Below are 20,523 nucleotides of genomic sequence, written 5' to 3' on the forward strand. Positions count from 1 at the left end.
AATTAAAATTTCTTTGATTAAAACCCCTTCTAACATGGAAGTATCCAAAGAGCATTTGAGGTACATAATGCTTTATGTGTACAAAAAAAGGAAACTCTGCAGCCGAAGCGACTTGAAAAACATACACTTAGTTTATGGGAAAGAATGCTTGAATGACAGAACTTCCAGATGGTTTTCAAAATTCAGTAGTGGAAATTTCAGCCTTGAAGATGAAGATCAAACAGGACGTCTAGTTGAGTTTGATGATAAGCTCCTTGAGGCATCACTTGAAGAAAATCCTGCATTATCAGTTGAAGAATTGTCAATAAAGCTTAGTTCAAACCATACAATTGTTCATCGTCATCTTCAACAACTTGGAAAGGTTCCTAAACTTGGAAAATGGGTGCCTCATGAATTGTCCGAAAGCAACCACAAATACCGAGTTGACATCTGCTCTTCTCTCCATTCTCGTGAACTCATTTTACCCTTTTTGGATAGACTTGTGACTGGTGACGAAAAATGGCTCTTCTATCGAAATTTTAAATGTTGTAAACAGTGGTTTGGTAAAAGGGAAAAAGCTCAACCACAACCGAGAAGGGAACTTCATGGGAAAAAGGTCCTTCTCTCTATCTGGTGGGATTGCAAAGTAGTAATTCACCTTGAATTGTTACCACCTAATGCAACTATCAATGCTCAAGTCTACTGTCAGCAATTAGAGTGTTTGAACCAAGCTTTAAAGAAAAAAAGACCTGCTTTAGTGAATTGAAAAGGAATGATGTTTCATCAGGACAATGCACAACCCCACACTGCAAAGATCACATCACAGAAGATCAAAGAGCTTGGTTGAGAAAAAATTCTTCATCCACCTTATTCTTCCAACCTTGCTCCTTCAGACTACCATTTGTTTTGTAGTTTACAGAATAATTTGGGGGACATAACTTTTGCAAGCCAGGAGGAGAAGGTCAAAACTGACATTTCAGAGTTCTTCTCTTTGAAACCAAAAGAGTTATACATTGATGGGATTAAAAAGCTTGTAAATAGATGGAAGGAAGTCATAGATAATCAGGGAAAGTACATTGATGATTAAATTTCAATTAAATATAACACTTGATCACTTGTTTTCTTTATTCAAAATTTGGACAGAACTTTTGGGATGACCTGATACTTGTATGAATGTATTTACTTACATACAGTACATGTGTGTGTGTGTGTACCTAATACTATCTCATTATTGCCTGCTGATACAGCCACATATGTATGTGTCCATCTATCATACAGGTATGTGTATGTGTGCATGTATATATGTGTAATGTGTGTATACATTAAGGACATTATACAAAGTAAACACTAATAACCTATATGTATGTCTATCTGCTAATCCGTCAATAAGGAACCATAGCTCATTGGTTTAAAATATTTGAGGTTGAAGAAGATCCGGTTATAAGATGTCCAATGGCAGATTATGTACACTACCCCAGTTTGCTGAAATTAGACTACAGATAGCATGCACCTCAGCTAGAATATATATTTATTTTTTAGATCTCATAGCACCTGTGACCAGATTTGAAAGTGAAGCTAATAAGGAGTATGACGTTACCCAAAGTAGCGAATACTTTATTTTGTAGATGTAGTCTGTGTTGTCTTAAGGCATGGACATATTGGGCAGTTGATTAGGGACCCCATGGTTCCAGTGGGCCTAATTTTGATCTGTGCATGCTGTAGTTTGCTCTCAATAAATTAATATTGTAGGATCCATTTCAGTGATTTGCCCAGGGATCAATGATGCTACTTAGATATCTCTTGCTTTAAGCTTTGTTCACATAAAGTGCAGGAATCTATCTATCTATCTATCTATCTATCTATCTATCTATCTATCTATCTATCTATCTATCTATCTATCTATCTATCTATCTATCTATCTATCTATCTATCTGTCTGTCTGCTTGTCTGTCTGTCTATCATTGTGCATCTGTCTATGGATGACTATTCATATATGTATGTATGTGTGTATGTATGATTGTATATTTGTGTGTATGGATGTATGCATATGTATGCATGCATACATGCATGTATGTATTTATTGTTTGTTCATTCTGGGTTATTTTTTAGAATTTCTCACCAATGGAGAAAGAACTGGTTTCTTACTCACAAACTAGCTAATACCACCTGGCTATTTGCATATGTATGTATGTATGTATGTATGTATGTATGTATGTACGTACGTACATACATACGTAAGTATGTATGTATGTTTGTAGGTAGGTATGTATGTTCACATGTATGCATATGTTCAAGTATGGATATCATTGCATGTGTGGATCTGTATGCTTTAACTCATGTATATGTGTACATATATTTGCATATTAATATGTTTACACTTGAACATATGCACTTATTGAATACCAAACTTCTGGAATGTTTTAATTCTTTTTTCAGATACCTTGTAACAGTAATTCCCTAACTGGCTGTGTTCATTCTGGTTTTGTGAAGCCCAGCTTCTCAAGATGAGGGCTGAGGCTGTTAGTTTTCTATCCAAGCACCTCTGTATTTATCAGTATAACTCTAAAGCTATATTCTGGTTGGCATAGTTCGAAATTAGGAATCTGAGTAAGATCTTTTAGCTTTTATCTTTTACTTGTTCCAGCCATTAGACTGTGGCCAATCTAGGGTACTGCCTTGAAGAGTTTTAGTCGAACAAATCGACCCCAGGCCTTTTTTTGTTGGTGTCTTTTGCTGAACCACTAAGTCACGGAGATATAAGCACACCAATACTGGTTGTCAAACTGTGGTAATGGCAATAGTGGTGGGACAAACACACACACACATTGGGGTATGAGACGCGTGTCTGTCAAGTTTCTGCAAAAACTGCTTTCAGCTGACTAAAAAGACACTTGGGTTTCAGTAGCACAAGATCTCCTTTCAAGAACAATGAAAACTATTTGAAAACTTTGTGTAGGCCTCTGAGAGGTGTTGCTAAGCTTTTGGCAAAATTTGATGCAGATCCTCTACTCGACTTTCTCTGTCATGGTCAATGCGATGATCACTCACTACACACCTTCCTTCCAAGTATTGTTGTAAACAGCAGAAGTGAGCTAGAATGTTAAAACTTAGTGCACATGCACAGCAGAGTTCAAGGTCAATCTGTGTCAAGCAACTTCACTTCTATGTGTCACCTGCACGGGTGCCTTTTATGTGTCACTGGCATAGGTACCTTTTACATGTCACTAGGATGGGAGCCTTTTTTGCGTATCACCAGTACTAGCCACAACTACGATTTCACTTAACTTAACGTCTTCTCAAGCATGGCAAATTGCTAAAAGTCATAGTCACTTGTCATCACCTCCGTGAGTCAACATCTGAAGTTCATATTTCACTACCTCATCCCATGTCTTCCTGGGGTCTTATCTCTTCCACAGGTTCCCTCCACAGTTAGAGATCAGAACACACACACAAACACACACACACACACACACACACACAACACACACACACACACACACACACACACACACACACACACACACACACACACACTCACACTCATACACACACCACCACCACCACCATCATCATTTAACATTCATTTTCCATGCTGGATTGGGTTGGATGGTTTGACAGAAGCCGACCAGCTGAAGGGCCATTCAGGCTCCATGTTTGATTTAGCATGGTTTCTATGGCTGGATACCCTTCCTAACGCCAGCCACTTTACAGAATGTACTGGGTGCTTTTGTGCAGCTCTGGTATTGGTGCTTTTTTATGTGCCACCCATATATATGTAAAATCGGCTCTCAGTTTCTGCCTACCACTCCACTTACAAAGCTTTGATCAGCCCCAGTCTATATTTGAAGACATTTGTCCAAGGTACCAGTGGGAATGAATTCAAAAGCATGTGGCCGGAAAGCGAAATCCTTCATCATGCTGCCACACTGCATCTGTATGACTTAATTTCCAATTTTCCTCAGATCAGCCACAACCAAATATACTTATGTGTCAAGAGTGATTGTAAGCAACGTTATTATAATCTGAACTTTAATATATACATTTCAGTTATTGAAACAAAAGTACATCAAATGATTCAGAAGATTTAGCATCCCTAATTTACACCAGGAATCTAGTAACTTGTCTCTTGTTCATGTGTTCTTGTGTCAGAGGAGTGGTTTATATTTGAAAATTTTTACAAATTTGGGAAAGGTTACATATTTGACTAATTTGAAAACATTTATGCATTTTTGATAATTTTGAAATTTTAGATGTGTTTGTGTGTATATGTGTGATTGTGTGTGTGTGTGTTTATCTACATCTCTCTGTCTGTCAAATTTGTTTGTGTCTATGTATGTATTTGCTTCCCAACCATATGTTCTTGGGTACAATCCCACAGTGCTACACCTTAGGCAAGTGCTTTTTACTGTAGCCTTGGGTCAACTGAAGCCTCGTGAGTGGATTTTGATTAACAGAAACTAAAAGAACGCCATCATATATAAATGTATGTATGTGTATATGTATGTATCTATGTATGTGTGTGTATATGTCTATGTGTATCCTTCTTTACACATCATGTGAATGCCATAAATGAACATCATTATCATACGAGTAAGGTTGTTCCTTTCCTGTCTTCCATGAAAAACACACTGGGGAAATATCACCTTTGTAGTTAACATGTCACCTGCATTTGTGATATTCGTTTTGGCGTACTTTTCAGTTGATTAAAGCTATACTACCAAATAATGATTTCTCTATTCTTGGTAAAATATATACAAAAAAAATACAGCAAAATGACAATATATACGCACACACACACACACACATGCATGCACGTGCACACTCACACACAAATACGTGCATGCAGACACACACACATACACATACAGATACAAAGACATATACACGTCAGGATTTGCTTGGTAGATATCCAGATCATGACTAACATTAAATGATCACCTGCCTAGTGGGTTTTATTAGCTGATTTACATTGTTCATTCAAGCGAGGAGTTAATGTTTGTGTTTAAAATAACCTTGTGTTGATAGCATTGTCTACAACAGTTTGTGGAAATTCATCAAAAGATTGTATTATGTTAGAAGATTTTTAGTTGTCTGATGTTTTTGAAGATAATATTGAACAGAACTGTTTAGATAATTTAAATAAATAAGTTCCTCTTGAGAAGATTATTTTCACTCTTATCTAGTACAGGCATAGCTGTGTGGTTAAGAAGTGTGTTTCCTAACCATGTGATTTTCAGTTCAGTCATTTTTGATAGCCCTGGGCCAACCCAATCCTTGTGATTGGATTTGGTAGGTGAAAACTGAAAGAAACCCATCTATCTATCTATCTATCTATCTATCTATCTATCTATCTATCTATCTATCTATCTATCTATCTATCTATCTATCTATCTGTCTGTCTGTCTGTCTGTCTGTCTATCTATCTATCTATCTATCTATCTATCTATCTATCTATCTATTTATCTATCTATCTATCTACCTACCTACCTACCTACCTACTTACCTATCTATCTATCTATCTATTTATCTATCTATCTATCTATCTATCTATCTATCTATCTATCTATCTATCTATCTATCTATCTATCTATCTGTCTGTCTATATATCTATCATTTATCTATCTACCTACCTACCTACCTACCTACCTACCTACCTACCTACCTATATATATGTATATATATATATATAAATTTTCAGAATGAGATAAAAAAAACCAAGGCTGTGAAAGATTTTAGAACATTTATAAATAGAAGGTCTTACAGCAGTTTCCGGGATATTTTATATATCCCTTCATCAGAGACAGTGTGAGAAAATAGTTAAGCAAGATAAGATATGAAATAGAGAATAAAATGGAGGAATGAAAATAGACATGAGATATGCAGGAATATTGCATCTGTAGATCCATTATTTAGGCAGAATGGTATAACTATAAGATTTCAGTAACTTGTAAGTTCCAATAGTATTTAAATTGGTCATTCCAAGTACACGGTATTATTGAATTAAGGGTTTTATTTAAAGTGACTTAAAAGTTGGGGATATATTTGTAAGGTCAAATCGAAAACAGGAAGAGAGGAAAAAAGAAAAGAAAAATGAAAAAAAGAAAAGCGGGGAGAGAGATAAGAAAGAGGTGAAGAGAGCTTATAATCTACTTGATAAGGCACTGGCATGGCTGTGTAGTTAAGAAGTTCACTATCTAATAATATGAAAAATTTGCAAGCAGGTTACTGTCAAAAAGTTTTACCCTTTAGCTCTTGAACTGGCAATATCTTGCCCAAATATTTTACCTGTTTTATGTTCAGTTGGCCTCTCACACCAATGTCATTATAATCATGTCATTGAAATCTCAAAGCTACAAGATAAAACAGGATTAATTCAAAACAACATGAATAAATAGGCATCACATTTGATAGAGTAATCTGAGTGCTAAAAGGTTAAAAATGTTCAATGTTGTTGGGGTGGGATACCTTTGGATCAAGAAGTGACACAAGATTTTCTTTCTATTCAAAGAGCAGTGAGAAGCTTAGGAAAGACAGGAGCAGTTTGAGAATGAGAGGAAATTAGTGGAAGTTGTATAATTTGTTGAAGTGGCAGAACTGATATGAAGAGTAGTAGGAAAAGAGGCCCTATTTTTTGAATTGTGTATGTGGTGTGTCCACAGGCTCTGTTTGTGGACTGGGCTAAGCTACGAGTCCATTTAATTGTTGACTCATAATAACCTTGCACAAGGAAAAATTGCTACATCTCTTCAGATTTGTTCCCCTCCTTATGCTTCCATATTCTTTCTCTTTTATTTTTATTTCTCTCACACTACTCTTTGTACATTATTTGGTAACATGAGAAAACATCACTTTCTGACAAAAGATACTGTTAAAAATTTTGAACTTGTTTTTTATGGTGAAGCAATTTATAAACTTTTGAGCCTTTAATATATACAGTTGAATCTCGATTTATAAATGCCTCTCATCACAAAAAATTGATTTACAATTTTTCAAACATAAAACATCTTGGGTGATGCACATGCATGCTGGCAACAATGGTCGACATCAAGCAGCAGAGCATCAGGTGCTATCTAGGTTTCACGCACATTCCTGCTCAAATTCACTGCGCCTTCTTTTGAATTTTTGATAGGAAAAATAGTTTTGGTTTAAAAACATTTTGGGTGACAAACAGCCTTCAGAAACAAATTAAATTTGGAAACTGAGGTTCTACTGCACGCATGCATGCGTGCATGTGTGTATGTATGCATATGAACATGTGTGCATGTGTGTGTGTGTGTGTTCCTTGTCCTTGGCCAAAAAATAAACCTAAACATTCGTCTTATTGTGCATTCTTATATATACATGATACATTAACACATACATGAATACGAAGCAGACTTGCAGATACAAATGTTGAGTATATGTCTTTCGGTGTTTTGTGTGTGTGTGTGTAAGAGGAAGATCCAGGATGACATGGGATGAAGTAGTGAAAAATTACCTTCAGATATTGAGTCTCACTGAGGAGTTGACAAAGAGCTGAGATGATTGGTGATTTGTTGTGCTCTAGAAGACCTGTTTGTGTAAGTAAAATTGAGACCCTAAAGGCATATCATTTATGTTTCTGCCCCTGCACACAATTTGTCCCTGATAAATCTCTTCCCCAACACTCATCTTCCTAACACACCTTCATTCACTGCAGTCCCCTTCCCTTTATCTCCCATTCTCCTTTTGGGCTCCCACGAACTTAATTGCACACAGTCTGTCTTTAATAAGTATCTCCTCTACACTCATCTCTCTAACATCCACTCTTTCCATCACATATATATACCTTCCTGTAACATTTGGGTAACACCTCTCTCTCTCTCTCTCTCTCTCTCTCTCTCTCTCTCTCTCTCTTTATATATGTATATATATCAATAATAACAAAGGGTGAAATTAATTAATTAAGAAGTAATCAGTAATTTCACCAAGTAGAAAAGGACCATTTCATGGCAAGTTTAAGTAATACTATATAATTAGGGTTCAGCAACGATTTGCTTCACCACATACTGAAGTTTAGAAATAGCAGTCAAAAAATCTTAGCTATTCCTTCTACTTTAAAGGGAGTTCCCAGAAAAACCAAACCACGCAGGCAAAAGGGAAAAAATGACGAAAAACTCCCTTTAAAGTAGAAGGAATAGCTAAGATTTTTTGACTGCTATTTCTAAACTTTGGTATGTGGTGAAGCAAATCGTTGCTGAACCCTAATTATATAGTATATATATATATATATATATATATATATATATATATATAATATATATATATATATATATATGTGTGTGTGTGTATATAAACTTGGTTAGCCATATATCTCCACTACTGCAAGACACCTATTTCTATCACTCTACTCATACTCTAAACTCTCATAGCCTGGCTCAAGGCCACCTTCCTCAATACTACTCTTCACTCAGTTGAGTGACCTTGTCTTGCAAGTTAATAGGTGACCTTGCTGTCACTGGTTCTGGTGCCATGTTATAAATACCCAGTGCACTCTGTAAAGTAGTTGGTATTAGGAAGGACATCCAGACAAAGCAGACAGTAGAGTTTGGTGCAGTCTTCTGCAAGCAATAAAGTGAATATTAAATAATGATGATGATGATTGTTAATGTGTATGTATGTATGTATGTATATATGTGTGCATGCATGCATGTATGTGTGTGTGAGTTTACATACACATTTGTATATTGACATGTGCTCTGTTAGACATATTAGGTGGTATCAAAATATTCCCAGACTAGTTCTGTAGTATACCAACAGATGGCAGCACACATTTGCATGTACAGTGAAAGCTATCAGTGACCTTCGTGAGGCACTGTGCCGAGTGACATTGCTATGCTTACTTCACAAATTGGGAAATTTGTGCTTTTGTGCTCATGTGTATGTGGTAGTCTGCAATTTTATCCTGGACAGGAAGTTGGAACAAAAGCCAACATGAAATTTTGTGTTAAACTCAGAAAATCTGCCTCAGAGACATTGAGCATGCTTTGGCAACTTTACAGCAACAAGGCAGTGGTTCGTATGCAATGTTTTGAGTGGTGCAGATGTTTCAAAAGGCATGATTGAGCTGCAGCTCAATCAAGAGTATGCTCATTTTTTTTTTTTTGGCATCCACAATATTGTACATCAAGAATTCATCCTGCAGAGCCAGACCATCAATCAAAAATTCTGTGACATTTTGAAGCGTCTAAGGGAGGGCAATCAACAAAAGCAACTGGATCTGTGAAGCATGAGGAATTGGATTCCAATGGCTAAACAATGCACCCTGTCACTGAGCTCTCCTTACTCATGAGTTTCTCACTAAAAACAACATGGTATCACTTCTACACCCACCCTATTCACTAGATGTAGCACCTATGTTCATCCATCTCTTCCCCGAGATGAAAAGGTAGCTCAAAGGTTGCCGTTTTAGCACTATTGTCAAAATTAAGAGCAAATCACAGAAGGTCCTTGACTTGCTAGCATCTTCCAGGCCAGATTCCAAAAGTGGAATGCTGGGACCAGTGTATTGCTATACAAGGTGGTTATTTTCAAAGGAAATGATGTTAAAACTTTAGGTAAATAAGTTATTTTTATTAAACATAACTAGTCTAGGAACCTTTTGATACTATCTCATGCTTTATGAATGTTTAAATCAAACTCAAGCTTATTTTAAAATTTTTCATTTATAGTTCCCAAAAGGTTCTAAAAAAAATTTATCTCAATGAAAAGAAACCCAAAGAAACTGATACTGCTGAACAGGAAGCAGCCTTGTTATCACAGCTCTCAAATCCAAACATTCTGAAGTTCCTAGACAAATTAATTGATGATGAATGTTTCTGTATAATCACTGAATATTGCGAAGTAAGTAGATATTAGTAATTGAATTCAAACACTTTTTGAACTCTTTTGTTGATATTTATGCCTTATTTATTCCCTTCTTACTTTCAGAATTGTACTTGTTTATCAGAGAATTAAATCTGAAATCAAGTGTTAAGATCATCTCACTGCTTTGCTTTGGCAAAAAAGAACAGGTGGCCATAATGAGAGAGATTGTGAAATGGACCAGATTGAAAGGGCTGAAAACAGACTCCCTTCTCTTTGGCCAAGCTCTTATCTACTTTTTCAAGTTTTGCTTGAAAAAGAAATTGAGAGTGGAGAGGAAAGTGCTCCCTTCCAGCAAATTTGTGGAAAGGTGTGTGAAAGTGGTAATGTTGATCTGAATAAATGGGCCTACTCTGAGCATGTGCCTGTAGACTGAAGGAAGAGGATGAGGAAAGGGCACTTGCCCTAGTAGTCAGGGTATTCATGGTTTTATGGGGTTTCCCCAAGCAGCCCTTAGAAGTCTCCATTCTGCTAGGATTTTTTCTTGTTTGATTTGTTTTGCTATTTTACTGTTTACTTACCTTTCTGTAACTTCACATTATATCATACTGTATCCTCCTGTATCTTCTAAAATCTGTTTGTAAACCTTTAGTGGTTAATGAGGTAATGATTGTTCTTGTTGCTGTCATCAGAATCATTAGTGTGTCAGTCAAAATGCTTTGTATTATTTACTCTGGCTCTTCGTAGTAGTAGTAGTAGTGGTGGTGGTGGTGGTAGTAGTAGTAGTAGTAGTAGTAGTAAGCGTTACTCATATAGTAAGTGAATGTAGCATGCTGGCACAGAAAGAATACAAGTAAAGACATGACATTCTAGGGAGAGCAATCCACTGGGAGCTTTGTAGAAAACTAGGATTTGAACATACTGATAGATGGTATACAAGATGTTGTGGGACTTTAACATTCAGACTGACAGAGTAATAGAAGCCAGAAGGCCTGATTTGGTAGTAGTAGATAAAGAGAATAGAAAGTGCCAGATAATTGACTTTACAGTCTCAAATAATGAAAAAATTAATATGAGAGGTATAGAACAAGTAGCAAAGTATCAGGACCTAGCTATTGAATTACAGAGACTATGGAAAGTGCAGGTAAAATGTATCCCAGTAGTTATAGGTGTGTTGAGAACTATCCCTAAAGATCTGAACAGATGGATAGAGGAAATAGGAATAAAACCCAGTTTAGTACAGCTGTAGAAAACAGTGTTATTAGGGACAGCTAGGATACTTAGGAGGGTTCTTGGCAACTAAGGTTACTTGCTGTAACCGGATAGGAGGGTTCTTGGCATCTAAGGCTACTTGTTGTAGCCTGATGTTAAGATTCTTTTCTTTTCCAACAGTCTAATCTGTTGAGTGTATATGAAAATAATAATAATATTTTAAAAGGATTGGCATAACTTCTCACAAAGGTAAATAGACAACACAAAGAGCACTCTGTGATTGCAATAGATATTTTATTGGTTTGTATGATATTTCAACAGCTTGCCTGTCTTTATCAAGTTCAAAATGAAAAGCAATACATAGAAATTCAAATTCAAAAGTTTGACTGAGGAGATCCTGCATTCCCACTTTGAGGGAATGACATCATCAGTCTTCGATTTTCAATTTCACAAATGGCAAAAAGAAAAAGAAAGAAAAAAAGAAAAGATTTCTACTCCCTGTCACAAAAAGATCAAGTTCCTATATTCAGGATACTTTTGATTTTGTGTCTAAATCAACAACTTTTTTAAACACTGAAGCAATGTTGAGAACTGTTTTTTGGTAACCATAGATGTTTCTTCCTTTTATCCCTATATTGACTATGATGAAAGGGTAGAAGCATGCAGGAATGCCTTCAAAAAGGGGTTAAATAAAAGTATTCCATCTAATTTTTTCTGTAGACTATTGAGGTTTGTGTTACGAAGTAACACAATGAAGTTTGGACAAAAATTTACCACCAGATGAGGGGTTGTACCATGGGTACCCCTATGGCAGTTAATTTCGCTAATATTTTCATGACGAAATTTGAGACACAGTTACTGAAGACATCCAAATCCTTGCATTGTCATAAACCAATACTCTGATTACAGTTCATTGATGACATCTTTTTTGTCTGGGATGGATCTCAGAATAGTTTAATTGACTTCTTGCATTTCTGTGACTATTATGCTAAAAACTATGGCTTTAAGTCCAACATAAAATTTGTCTAGTTTTTCAAAAATTAGCGTTGAATTTTTGGACGCAAAAGTTAAGTTTCCTGGAGGCAGAATAGTGACAGAATTATTTTGCAAGCCCACATCATTCCATTATATAATTCAGTCAAATCCCAAATCCCAATTTTTTAGGATAAAATGAATTTGTACTGATATAGGGGATTACTAGAAACATGCAAATGCTTTTGTACTCCATTATGTCAAACACAGTTGCAATGAATCATGATTAAAGGAAATTGCAAATGACATAGCTAATATTAGCAAGGAAAGCCATGTATAATTTTAGCAAAGTAAAATATGTGATGGAATTCCTTTTGTGATTAACTGGCACCAAAATCTTGCTGATATTTCAAAAGTGTTACATGAAAGTTACCAGCATTTTTCAGAAAATTATCCTCGTTTCAAACAATTGCCTCAACTGCCTATTGTATCCTTTAATTGAAATAAAAATATAAGAAAACTATTAACCTCTACTTCTGAGCCCAAGAAAACTAACATTGGTGTTTCTTCTCACTGTACCTTGAAAAGCAGCCGCATGAGAAGTAAGCCCTGTTCATTGTGCAACAACATGAGTCAAGTCAATTCTATTCAGAATCATAACAGAAATGTTATGATTTATACAGAAGGTGGGATGTGTAGAGATTCCCATTTGGTGTACACAGCAGAATGCACCAAACACAACTTGATTTATGTTGGTTGTACAACAGAATAATTAAACTAAAGATTCAGTGGACACAGATATGATGTCAGGTACAATAATAGTAGTTCGACAGAACTTGTCAAGCATTTTATATCAAACAGCTGCAATTTTGAAAAAGACTTGAAAGTGCATATTCTCAGAAAATATTCTGAATCTGCTACGCTTTCAGTCCTCAAAATGCCTGAAGAGAAATATGTTTGTGAGTTATTAACATCCACTGTGGAGGAATGAACAAAATCACAGGGGAATTTCATATTTACACAAAACTGTTTTATTAAATATTCTTCTTCTTTTCCCCTTTCTTTTTCCTTTCTTTTTCTTTTTGCAAGTTGTAAAATTGAAGACAGATGATGTCATTCCATCAAAGTGGGAACACAGGATCTCCTCGTTCAGACTTTTGAATTTGAATTTCTATGTATCACTTTTCATTTTGAACTTGACAAAGACAGGCAAGCTGTTGAAATATCATTCAAACCAATAAAATATCTATTGCAATTGCATCGCGCTCTTCATATTGTTTAATAATAATAATAATAATGATAATAATGATAATAATAATAATAATGATAATAATAATCTTTTCTACTAAAGGAAGAAAGCCTGAAATTTGGGGGAGGGGTTAGTTGATTATAAGGACCCCAGTATGTAACTGGTACATATTTTATAGATCTCATAAAGATGAAAGGCAGTCAACCTCAGCAGAATTTGAACTCAATATAATAATAATAATAATAATAATAATAATAATAATAATAATATTATTATTATTATTATTATATTATTATTATTATAAATATTATCATAATTAAGGTGGCACCCTGCAGAATCATTAGCATGCCAGGCAAAATGCTTAGCAGTATTTTGTCAGACTTAATGTTCTGAGTTCAAATTCTGCTGGTGTCAACTTTGCCTTTCATTCTTTTGGGGTCAATAAAATAAGTACAAGGTGAGCACTGGGGTTGATGCAATTAACCTGCTTCCACCCCAAAGTTGCTGGCATTGTGCCAAAACTTGAACCCATTATTATTATTATTATTATTATTATCATTATTATTATTATTGTTGTTGTTGTTATTATTATTATTATTATTATTATTATTATTATTATTATTATTATTATTATTATTATCATTATTGACAACTTCTCAATTTAATCTCTGTAGGGTGGAGATCTGGATCAATATATTGAAAAATGTGTGAGGGCTAAAAGCACAATAAGTGTAAAACAGACATTAGATTGGTTTATTCAGATATTGCTGGGAGTCAACTATATACATTCACGACATATATTACATCGAGACTTAAAGTCAAGGTAGGACCTTTTTTTCCTGTTATTTTGCTTGTTTAACATGCCAACATAAATTAAATGTTACACATACAAAACTGCATGCACACACTCATACACATGTATTCACTCACACACACACATTCACTCACATCATCATCATCATCTTCTTCCTTTTCTTCAATCATCATTGTCATTTTATGTCCACTGTCAATGCTTGCATGGGTTGGATGGTTTCCTTACCTAGATAAGTTGTGGGTAAACTAATTTTCACTCATATTTCATTCTGGCTTGGTTTATACAGATGGAGACCCTTCTCTAACACCAGCCACTTTTTGGAGTGTACTGAGTGCATTTCTCTTGGCGCCAGCTCTGGAGAGGTGTCATGTTCTCGATAGGACTAAAGAATCCTCACAGCTTCAAACTTTACAGAGTATGCTAGATGTGTTTTTCATAAAACCAGCATCAGAGAGGTAGCCATGTTCTCATTACCACTAAAGGGACTTCATAATACTATATTGCTGCTTGCTTGTTTGTTTCTTTATTGAGTGAGAAGCATGAGAGGCAACAATGGTTATGATAAGAAGGATATACGATAATGGGATAAGTGACAAGTGTATTTGGTATTCTGAGATACCTAAAATATTAAAGGCTATATAACTATGTGTAAGACATACATAAGCCATTCAAAACAAACGTCAAAGACTGTTATGTTCACTTGAATATTTATTATTTGTTATATAGTGTCAAAATTTTACAAAAAAATCTGACTCCATACAACAACTAATAAATGTTCAAGTGAAGTTAGCAGTCTTTGGTGTGTGTTTTTGAATGGCTAAAATGTATCTTCCATGCTGCAGTTATTTTAATTCTAACATATGGTCTCAAATCAAATCACTTGCCTGGCATGTACATCTCCTATCTATATATTTTTTCTTATTCCTTTCTGTTGTAAAGGTCTGAAAATCATTTATTTCTACCGACACAAATTTTCAGTTTTGTGTGGTATAATTTATTTTTGAATAGACTTTCTTTGGTTTCTCATTTTTTACATTTTTCTTCAACCAGCATTTCAACTGTCTATGCCCAATTTTGCCACACTTAAAACAATCTTTATTAAAATGCGGGTCCCTGCAACCATAGCACAGTTTTGGATTTATATTTTTTTTTCTGTACTTTCTTTACAGGTTTGTATATTATTCTTATTATTATTGTCTTCTATTTTTCTTGTATCTTCTCAAAGGTTTTTAATTTGTTGGCATTCCTCAGCCATTTTCTGCAAGGTTAGTTTCACATCTTGATTCAACTTTGATAATATTCTTTTTCTAATTTCTGCGTCCCCTGTCGCCACAAGCCCTTTAACAAATATTAGGCACTCGAACATATCTGGTTTTAATTCTTCCATCTTAAACCTTTCACAAGCCTTATGGACAATACCAGCATATGTTACAAAGTCATCGACTCATTTTTCTTTAAATAAACATTCCCAGGTTTGTATATTATTCTTATTATTATTGTCTTCTATTTTTCTTGTATCTTCTCAAAGGTTTATTATTTGTTGGCATTCCTCAGCCATTTTCTGCAAGGTTAGTTTCACATCTTGATTCAACTTTGATAATATTCTTTTTCTAATTTCTGCGTCTCCTGTTGCCACAATCCCTTTAACAAATATTAGGCACTCGAACATATCTGGTTTTAATTCTTCCATCTTAAACCTTTCACAAGCCTTATGGACAATACCAGCATATGTTACAAAGTCGTCGGACTCATTTTTCTTTAAATTTAAACATTCCCACCGAATGTTAAACAGCGAACTTTTTCCCTAAAAATATTAATCAAAATATTTATTGTTTCATCAAAACACAATTCCGCAGGCTTTCTCGGCAAAATAAAGTGACAAAAACTTTCATGTTCCAGAGGGGTAAGTTTACGCAAATGTAGCCTTACCTTCCTTTCACTAGACCATCCCTTGCATTCCTCTCTGGATATGTCTTCGTATCACCTGTAATACGCAGTAAAAGGTAGTTCCTTCATCCGGTTTGTACTGAAATTCTTCGATGAAGTTTGCATCATCTTCTGCTGAAAATGATTCTGTCGTATTTCTTGACTGCAGTAACAACTCTGTTAACTTCTGTAGTTGCTGCTGTTGCTGCTCTTGTTGTTTTCTCCATTTTGGTGCTATTTGAAACCTAGGTGCACTGTTGTATCACATGTTCAACGTGCGATATAACAGGATAATAATAATGTCCTCACAAATCATTCTACTCAAGATACTGGTAATAACCCTTGACAATACGCAACTCTTGGCTTTACACTTCTGAAGGACCTCTGCGTATGTCCATTTATATTGTGGCGCAGTCCATAAGGAGCCAACCAATAGGGGTGTTCTACTTCCACACGACAATATATATAATATAAACATACAGACATGACAGAAGTAAATAGACACCCCATAAAACATCGTTTTTATGTTTATTCCAATTTGCAATGGTTTATATTTTTTATTAATTAACATTTTTATGTTTCAGGTTCTATATGTGACTGTTTAATCATGCCATGTACAAAAGAAACCTTAGAACTGTCTGAATTTCAAAGAGGCTATATTGTGGGTCATTCTGAAGGTGGACATCATGTAAAATCACAGAAAACCTTAGGATCCCACTTTCTACAGTTAATAAAGTAATTGTGCAATTCACTAGAGAAGGGAAGGTGTCCACATCACCTTGCCCAGATCAACCAGGGCCCTCTGGCATGACCCTTCTCTTTGTTAAGAGAAGTGTGGAGGATAATCCTCATTGCAAGGCCTCTGACATAGCAGAACAAGTTGATGTCAGTCCCAGAACAGCTGTTGGGTATCTTCACAAACTTGGCTACTATGGCAGAGCAGCAAGAAAGAAGCCACTTCTTTGACCAGCCACATCAGGCAGAGAAAGGACTGGGCCCGTGAAATGGTGGAGAGGTCACTAGCATTTTGGGACACTATCATATTCTCTGATGAATCCAGATTTGCTGTATTTCCTGACAGTGGTCGAGTGTGGTTCTGGACACTCAGTGATCAAAAATTTGATGTGAAAAGATTACAGCCAGCAATGAAACACAGTAGATATTCTGTGATGGTCGGAGGAGCAATTTGGATCAATGGTTGATCAGAACTGGTGAGGGAAACATAAATGTGTCCATATTTCAGAAAGGACTCCTTTCAATCTTCTCCAGTGGTGAAATGATTAAAGAAGACTCTGTATTTATGGAAGATGGGGCTCCTTGCCACACAGCTAAAATAACCCAAGATTTGCTGGATGAGAATGGCATTAAAAAGCTTCCATGGCCAAACCAGTCACCAGATATGAACCCTATTGTACACCCCTGGGACATAATGGACAGGTCACTTCATTAAAAAGAACAAGAAAGCATCTTCAAAGCCAGATCTTTTGAGATTACTGCATGAAACTTAGCAAGAAATTCTGCAAGTGAATATTTGTCATCTGATCAGTAACATGCCTAATAGGGTCCTTGCATTGAGAAATGCAAAAGGCATGTCTACTAAATATTAAATATTCACATTATAACATTTAATGAATAATTGGAATGTATAATTTCAGATTTAAATAAATTTTAATGATTATGAAGGTGTCTATTTACTTCTGTTATGTGTGTCTGTGTGTGTGTGGTGTGTGTGTGTGTATCATCATTTAACATGTCTTTCATGCTGGCATGGGTTGGACAGTTTAACAGGAGCTGGTGACACAGAGAACTGCTTCAAGATCTGCTGTCTGTTTTGACATTATTTCCACAGCTGGATGCCTCCTAATGTCAACTATTTTACAAAGTGAACTGAATGCTTTTTCGCATGGCATCAGCACCAGAAAGGTCTGTTTGATAAGTTAAATAAGATTCAGGTAAAACCTTATGAAATGCTATGCAAAGCTCATCCAAAGTTATTGGTTACCTGATGTCATCAGACAGCAGAAATGCTCCTGCTACTGGATATACATCAGGAATGATTACACAACAGCTCACCAATGTACTGTAGGTGTAAAAATGGCTTGAAACAATTGTAATGGTTTTAAATAGAGAATGTCATTCATTCCATTTTCTATCATTTATCTATCTATCTGTCTGTCTGTCTTCACTGTTCCAATAAGTGTCAAAAGCCTTGTGAGTAGATTTATCAGACAGCATGAAGCCTGTTGTGTGTGTGTGTGTGCATGTGTGTGTTTTCATCTTTGTCTTAACTGCAAATGATAGTTGTAAAACAAGTGCTAGTATCATCCAAGCAGTGTAATTCATTTCCAATCTTCTATGAAAAATGTCCCATCATGGGGAAATATTAACTCACTTGGAAACAAATGGGGGTTGGGTACATGAAGGGCTGTAAAAAACGGGTCATTGCTGGTGAGGGTATTATGAGATCAGAGTGCAAACCTTACTTAAACCTCTTTGTAACATGCAGAAGTAACATTGAGTCTATTCTTTAACATGCTGGTTCCCACACAGCACATGTCTTGAGGAATAATTCTTAAATAATTGTTTTTCATCATATATTTTGCATCTGTACATGACCTTTCAAATAGAACTGAAGTATCATGATACACACTCACTGTCACATTACTGAAGAATGTATTTTTTGGTATGTTTGTTCTATATTCCTGAAACAGTAGCTGTTAAAGTCCTTCAAGTTTTTCCTTTAACTGCAATGGATTTCAATTTTACAAAAAGGAATTTGTTTTTGCCAATATATTAACTTCTCTGTTTCACTTCTTATAGTAAGCAGAACAAACTATATTCCATTACTGTTTGAATCAAAATGAGAAATCAGCAATGAAAATATGTATATAATATACATATAGTCTTTTTTGAAGTTTGTGTTGTGTTGTGTTGACAGACTTGCTTTTAAAATTCCTGCATTGTTTTTAATCAAAATGTGTTAATTGCTATGGTAACAACACTACCTATCTATCTACACTCCCTCTTTCTTTCTTTCCCTCTCTCTCTGTATTTGTATATTATTATTATTATTATTATCATCTTCACTTAGGTGTTGATGTATTCAAAATCAGAGGTGTGGCAGAAACAGTTTTAGTCATAAGTTACGTCAGTCTAAATCCAAATTTAGGGAAGACAGTTCTCTGCTAGCATTTCACAATTTTTGGTTATATCAACGAGAAAGTTAAAAGCTTGTTGTTAAAGACTATCCTTAATATTAACATTGTTTAATGCTATCATCAACATTCTTCCAATAAAGGATATAAGTAACAAAGCTTCCCTCTTTTTACATCCTTGCATATTAAATTGTCCTTCCAGTTGATTTAGTATTTGATATTCAAATGTCATGCCTAACATTTAGGATTCCTTGGCTATTACTCACTGATAATTGTTTGAAATGGTTGACAATATCTTCTACATATTTCATGATATTTAAGGTTAAAAACAAATAAATAAACAAACAGGCACCAGTTATTTTTAAGGCTATGAGACTGAAATGCAGTTAAATGAGTGGAAACCTGAAAGAACTTAACAGATTTTCTTTGCTATATGTTAATGAATATACTAATATATCTAAACACTTAGATCTTGAAGATATGATAGTGTTAACAATAATAATATAATAATAATAATGCCCTGATACAGTACCAGGCATTGGCTCTCATGGCTTCTCATCTTAACTGATTGGTAGTGTTATCATGTACATTGTTTTGTCTTGGTATAAAAGATGGGCTACAGCAAATATTCTGCTCAATACTACAGATTTGCTTGTCAGTTGTTTGACCGTAACCAGTTGAGCATGTCCCTTGGTGGCTGACGATATGTGCATCTCTGATCACGAGCTGAAGTAGTTGGGAAGCATCATAGCCATATGTTGAGAGGAATTCTTTGGGATTTGGATAATTCACCTCTGGAAACATGGGTGCTTCATTCATCATCCTTAGACAACCCTTATTCAGGGACATTTTGAGCGGGATGGGTTACTTGACCTGAAGAAAATTTAACTCAGCCCCACCTGCAAGGTCTTGCATTGTTTATCTTGATATGAGATCACCATGTCGAGCACATATCATTGTGATGCATGTGCCTGGTATACCCTCATCAGACGAGTAGTCATGATGGGTGTATTGGGCTTCGTATAATTTACCCTAGTGTCACTTTGATGGTATGCATTGCTCTCTCATTCATTAATAATAATAATAATAAGGACAATAGTCATAATCCTTTCTACTATAGGCACAAGGCCTGAAATTTGTGGAGAGGGGATACGTTGATCACATCGAACCCCATATTTGACTGGTACTTAATTTATTGACCCCGAAAGGATGAGAAGCAAGGTCAAACTCGGTGGAATTTGAACTCAGACTGTAAAGACAGATGAAATGCCACTGAGCATTTTGCCTGGTGTGCTAATGATTCTGCCAGCTCGCTGCCTTAATAATGATAATGATGATAATAATAATAATAATTATAATAGTAAAAATAAACAAAAAAAAAGGAGTAAGCACTT

The 20,523-nt window shown here is 35.4% G+C and overlaps 1 protein-coding gene across 1 annotated transcript in view; it reads left to right on the forward strand.

Moving 5' to 3' along the window:
- The window catches only part of LOC115210651 (serine/threonine-protein kinase Nek11-like), a 94,716-nt gene that overhangs the window by 11,642 nt on the left and 62,551 nt on the right, over positions 1 to 20,523 (forward strand). Inside the window, exons 2-3 of the mRNA XM_029779305.2 lie at positions 9,669 to 9,840; positions 13,909 to 14,057. Of these exons, the coding sequence (XP_029635165.1) occupies positions 9,669 to 9,840; positions 13,909 to 14,057 (321 nt within the window). The remainder of the gene's footprint in view (positions 1 to 9,668; positions 9,841 to 13,908; positions 14,058 to 20,523) is intronic.

The sequence above is a fragment of the Octopus sinensis genome, linkage group LG4 (genome assembly GCF_006345805.1).
Source record: "Octopus sinensis linkage group LG4, ASM634580v1, whole genome shotgun sequence".
NCBI classification, from domain to species: Eukaryota; Metazoa; Mollusca; class Cephalopoda; order Octopoda; family Octopodidae; genus Octopus; species Octopus sinensis.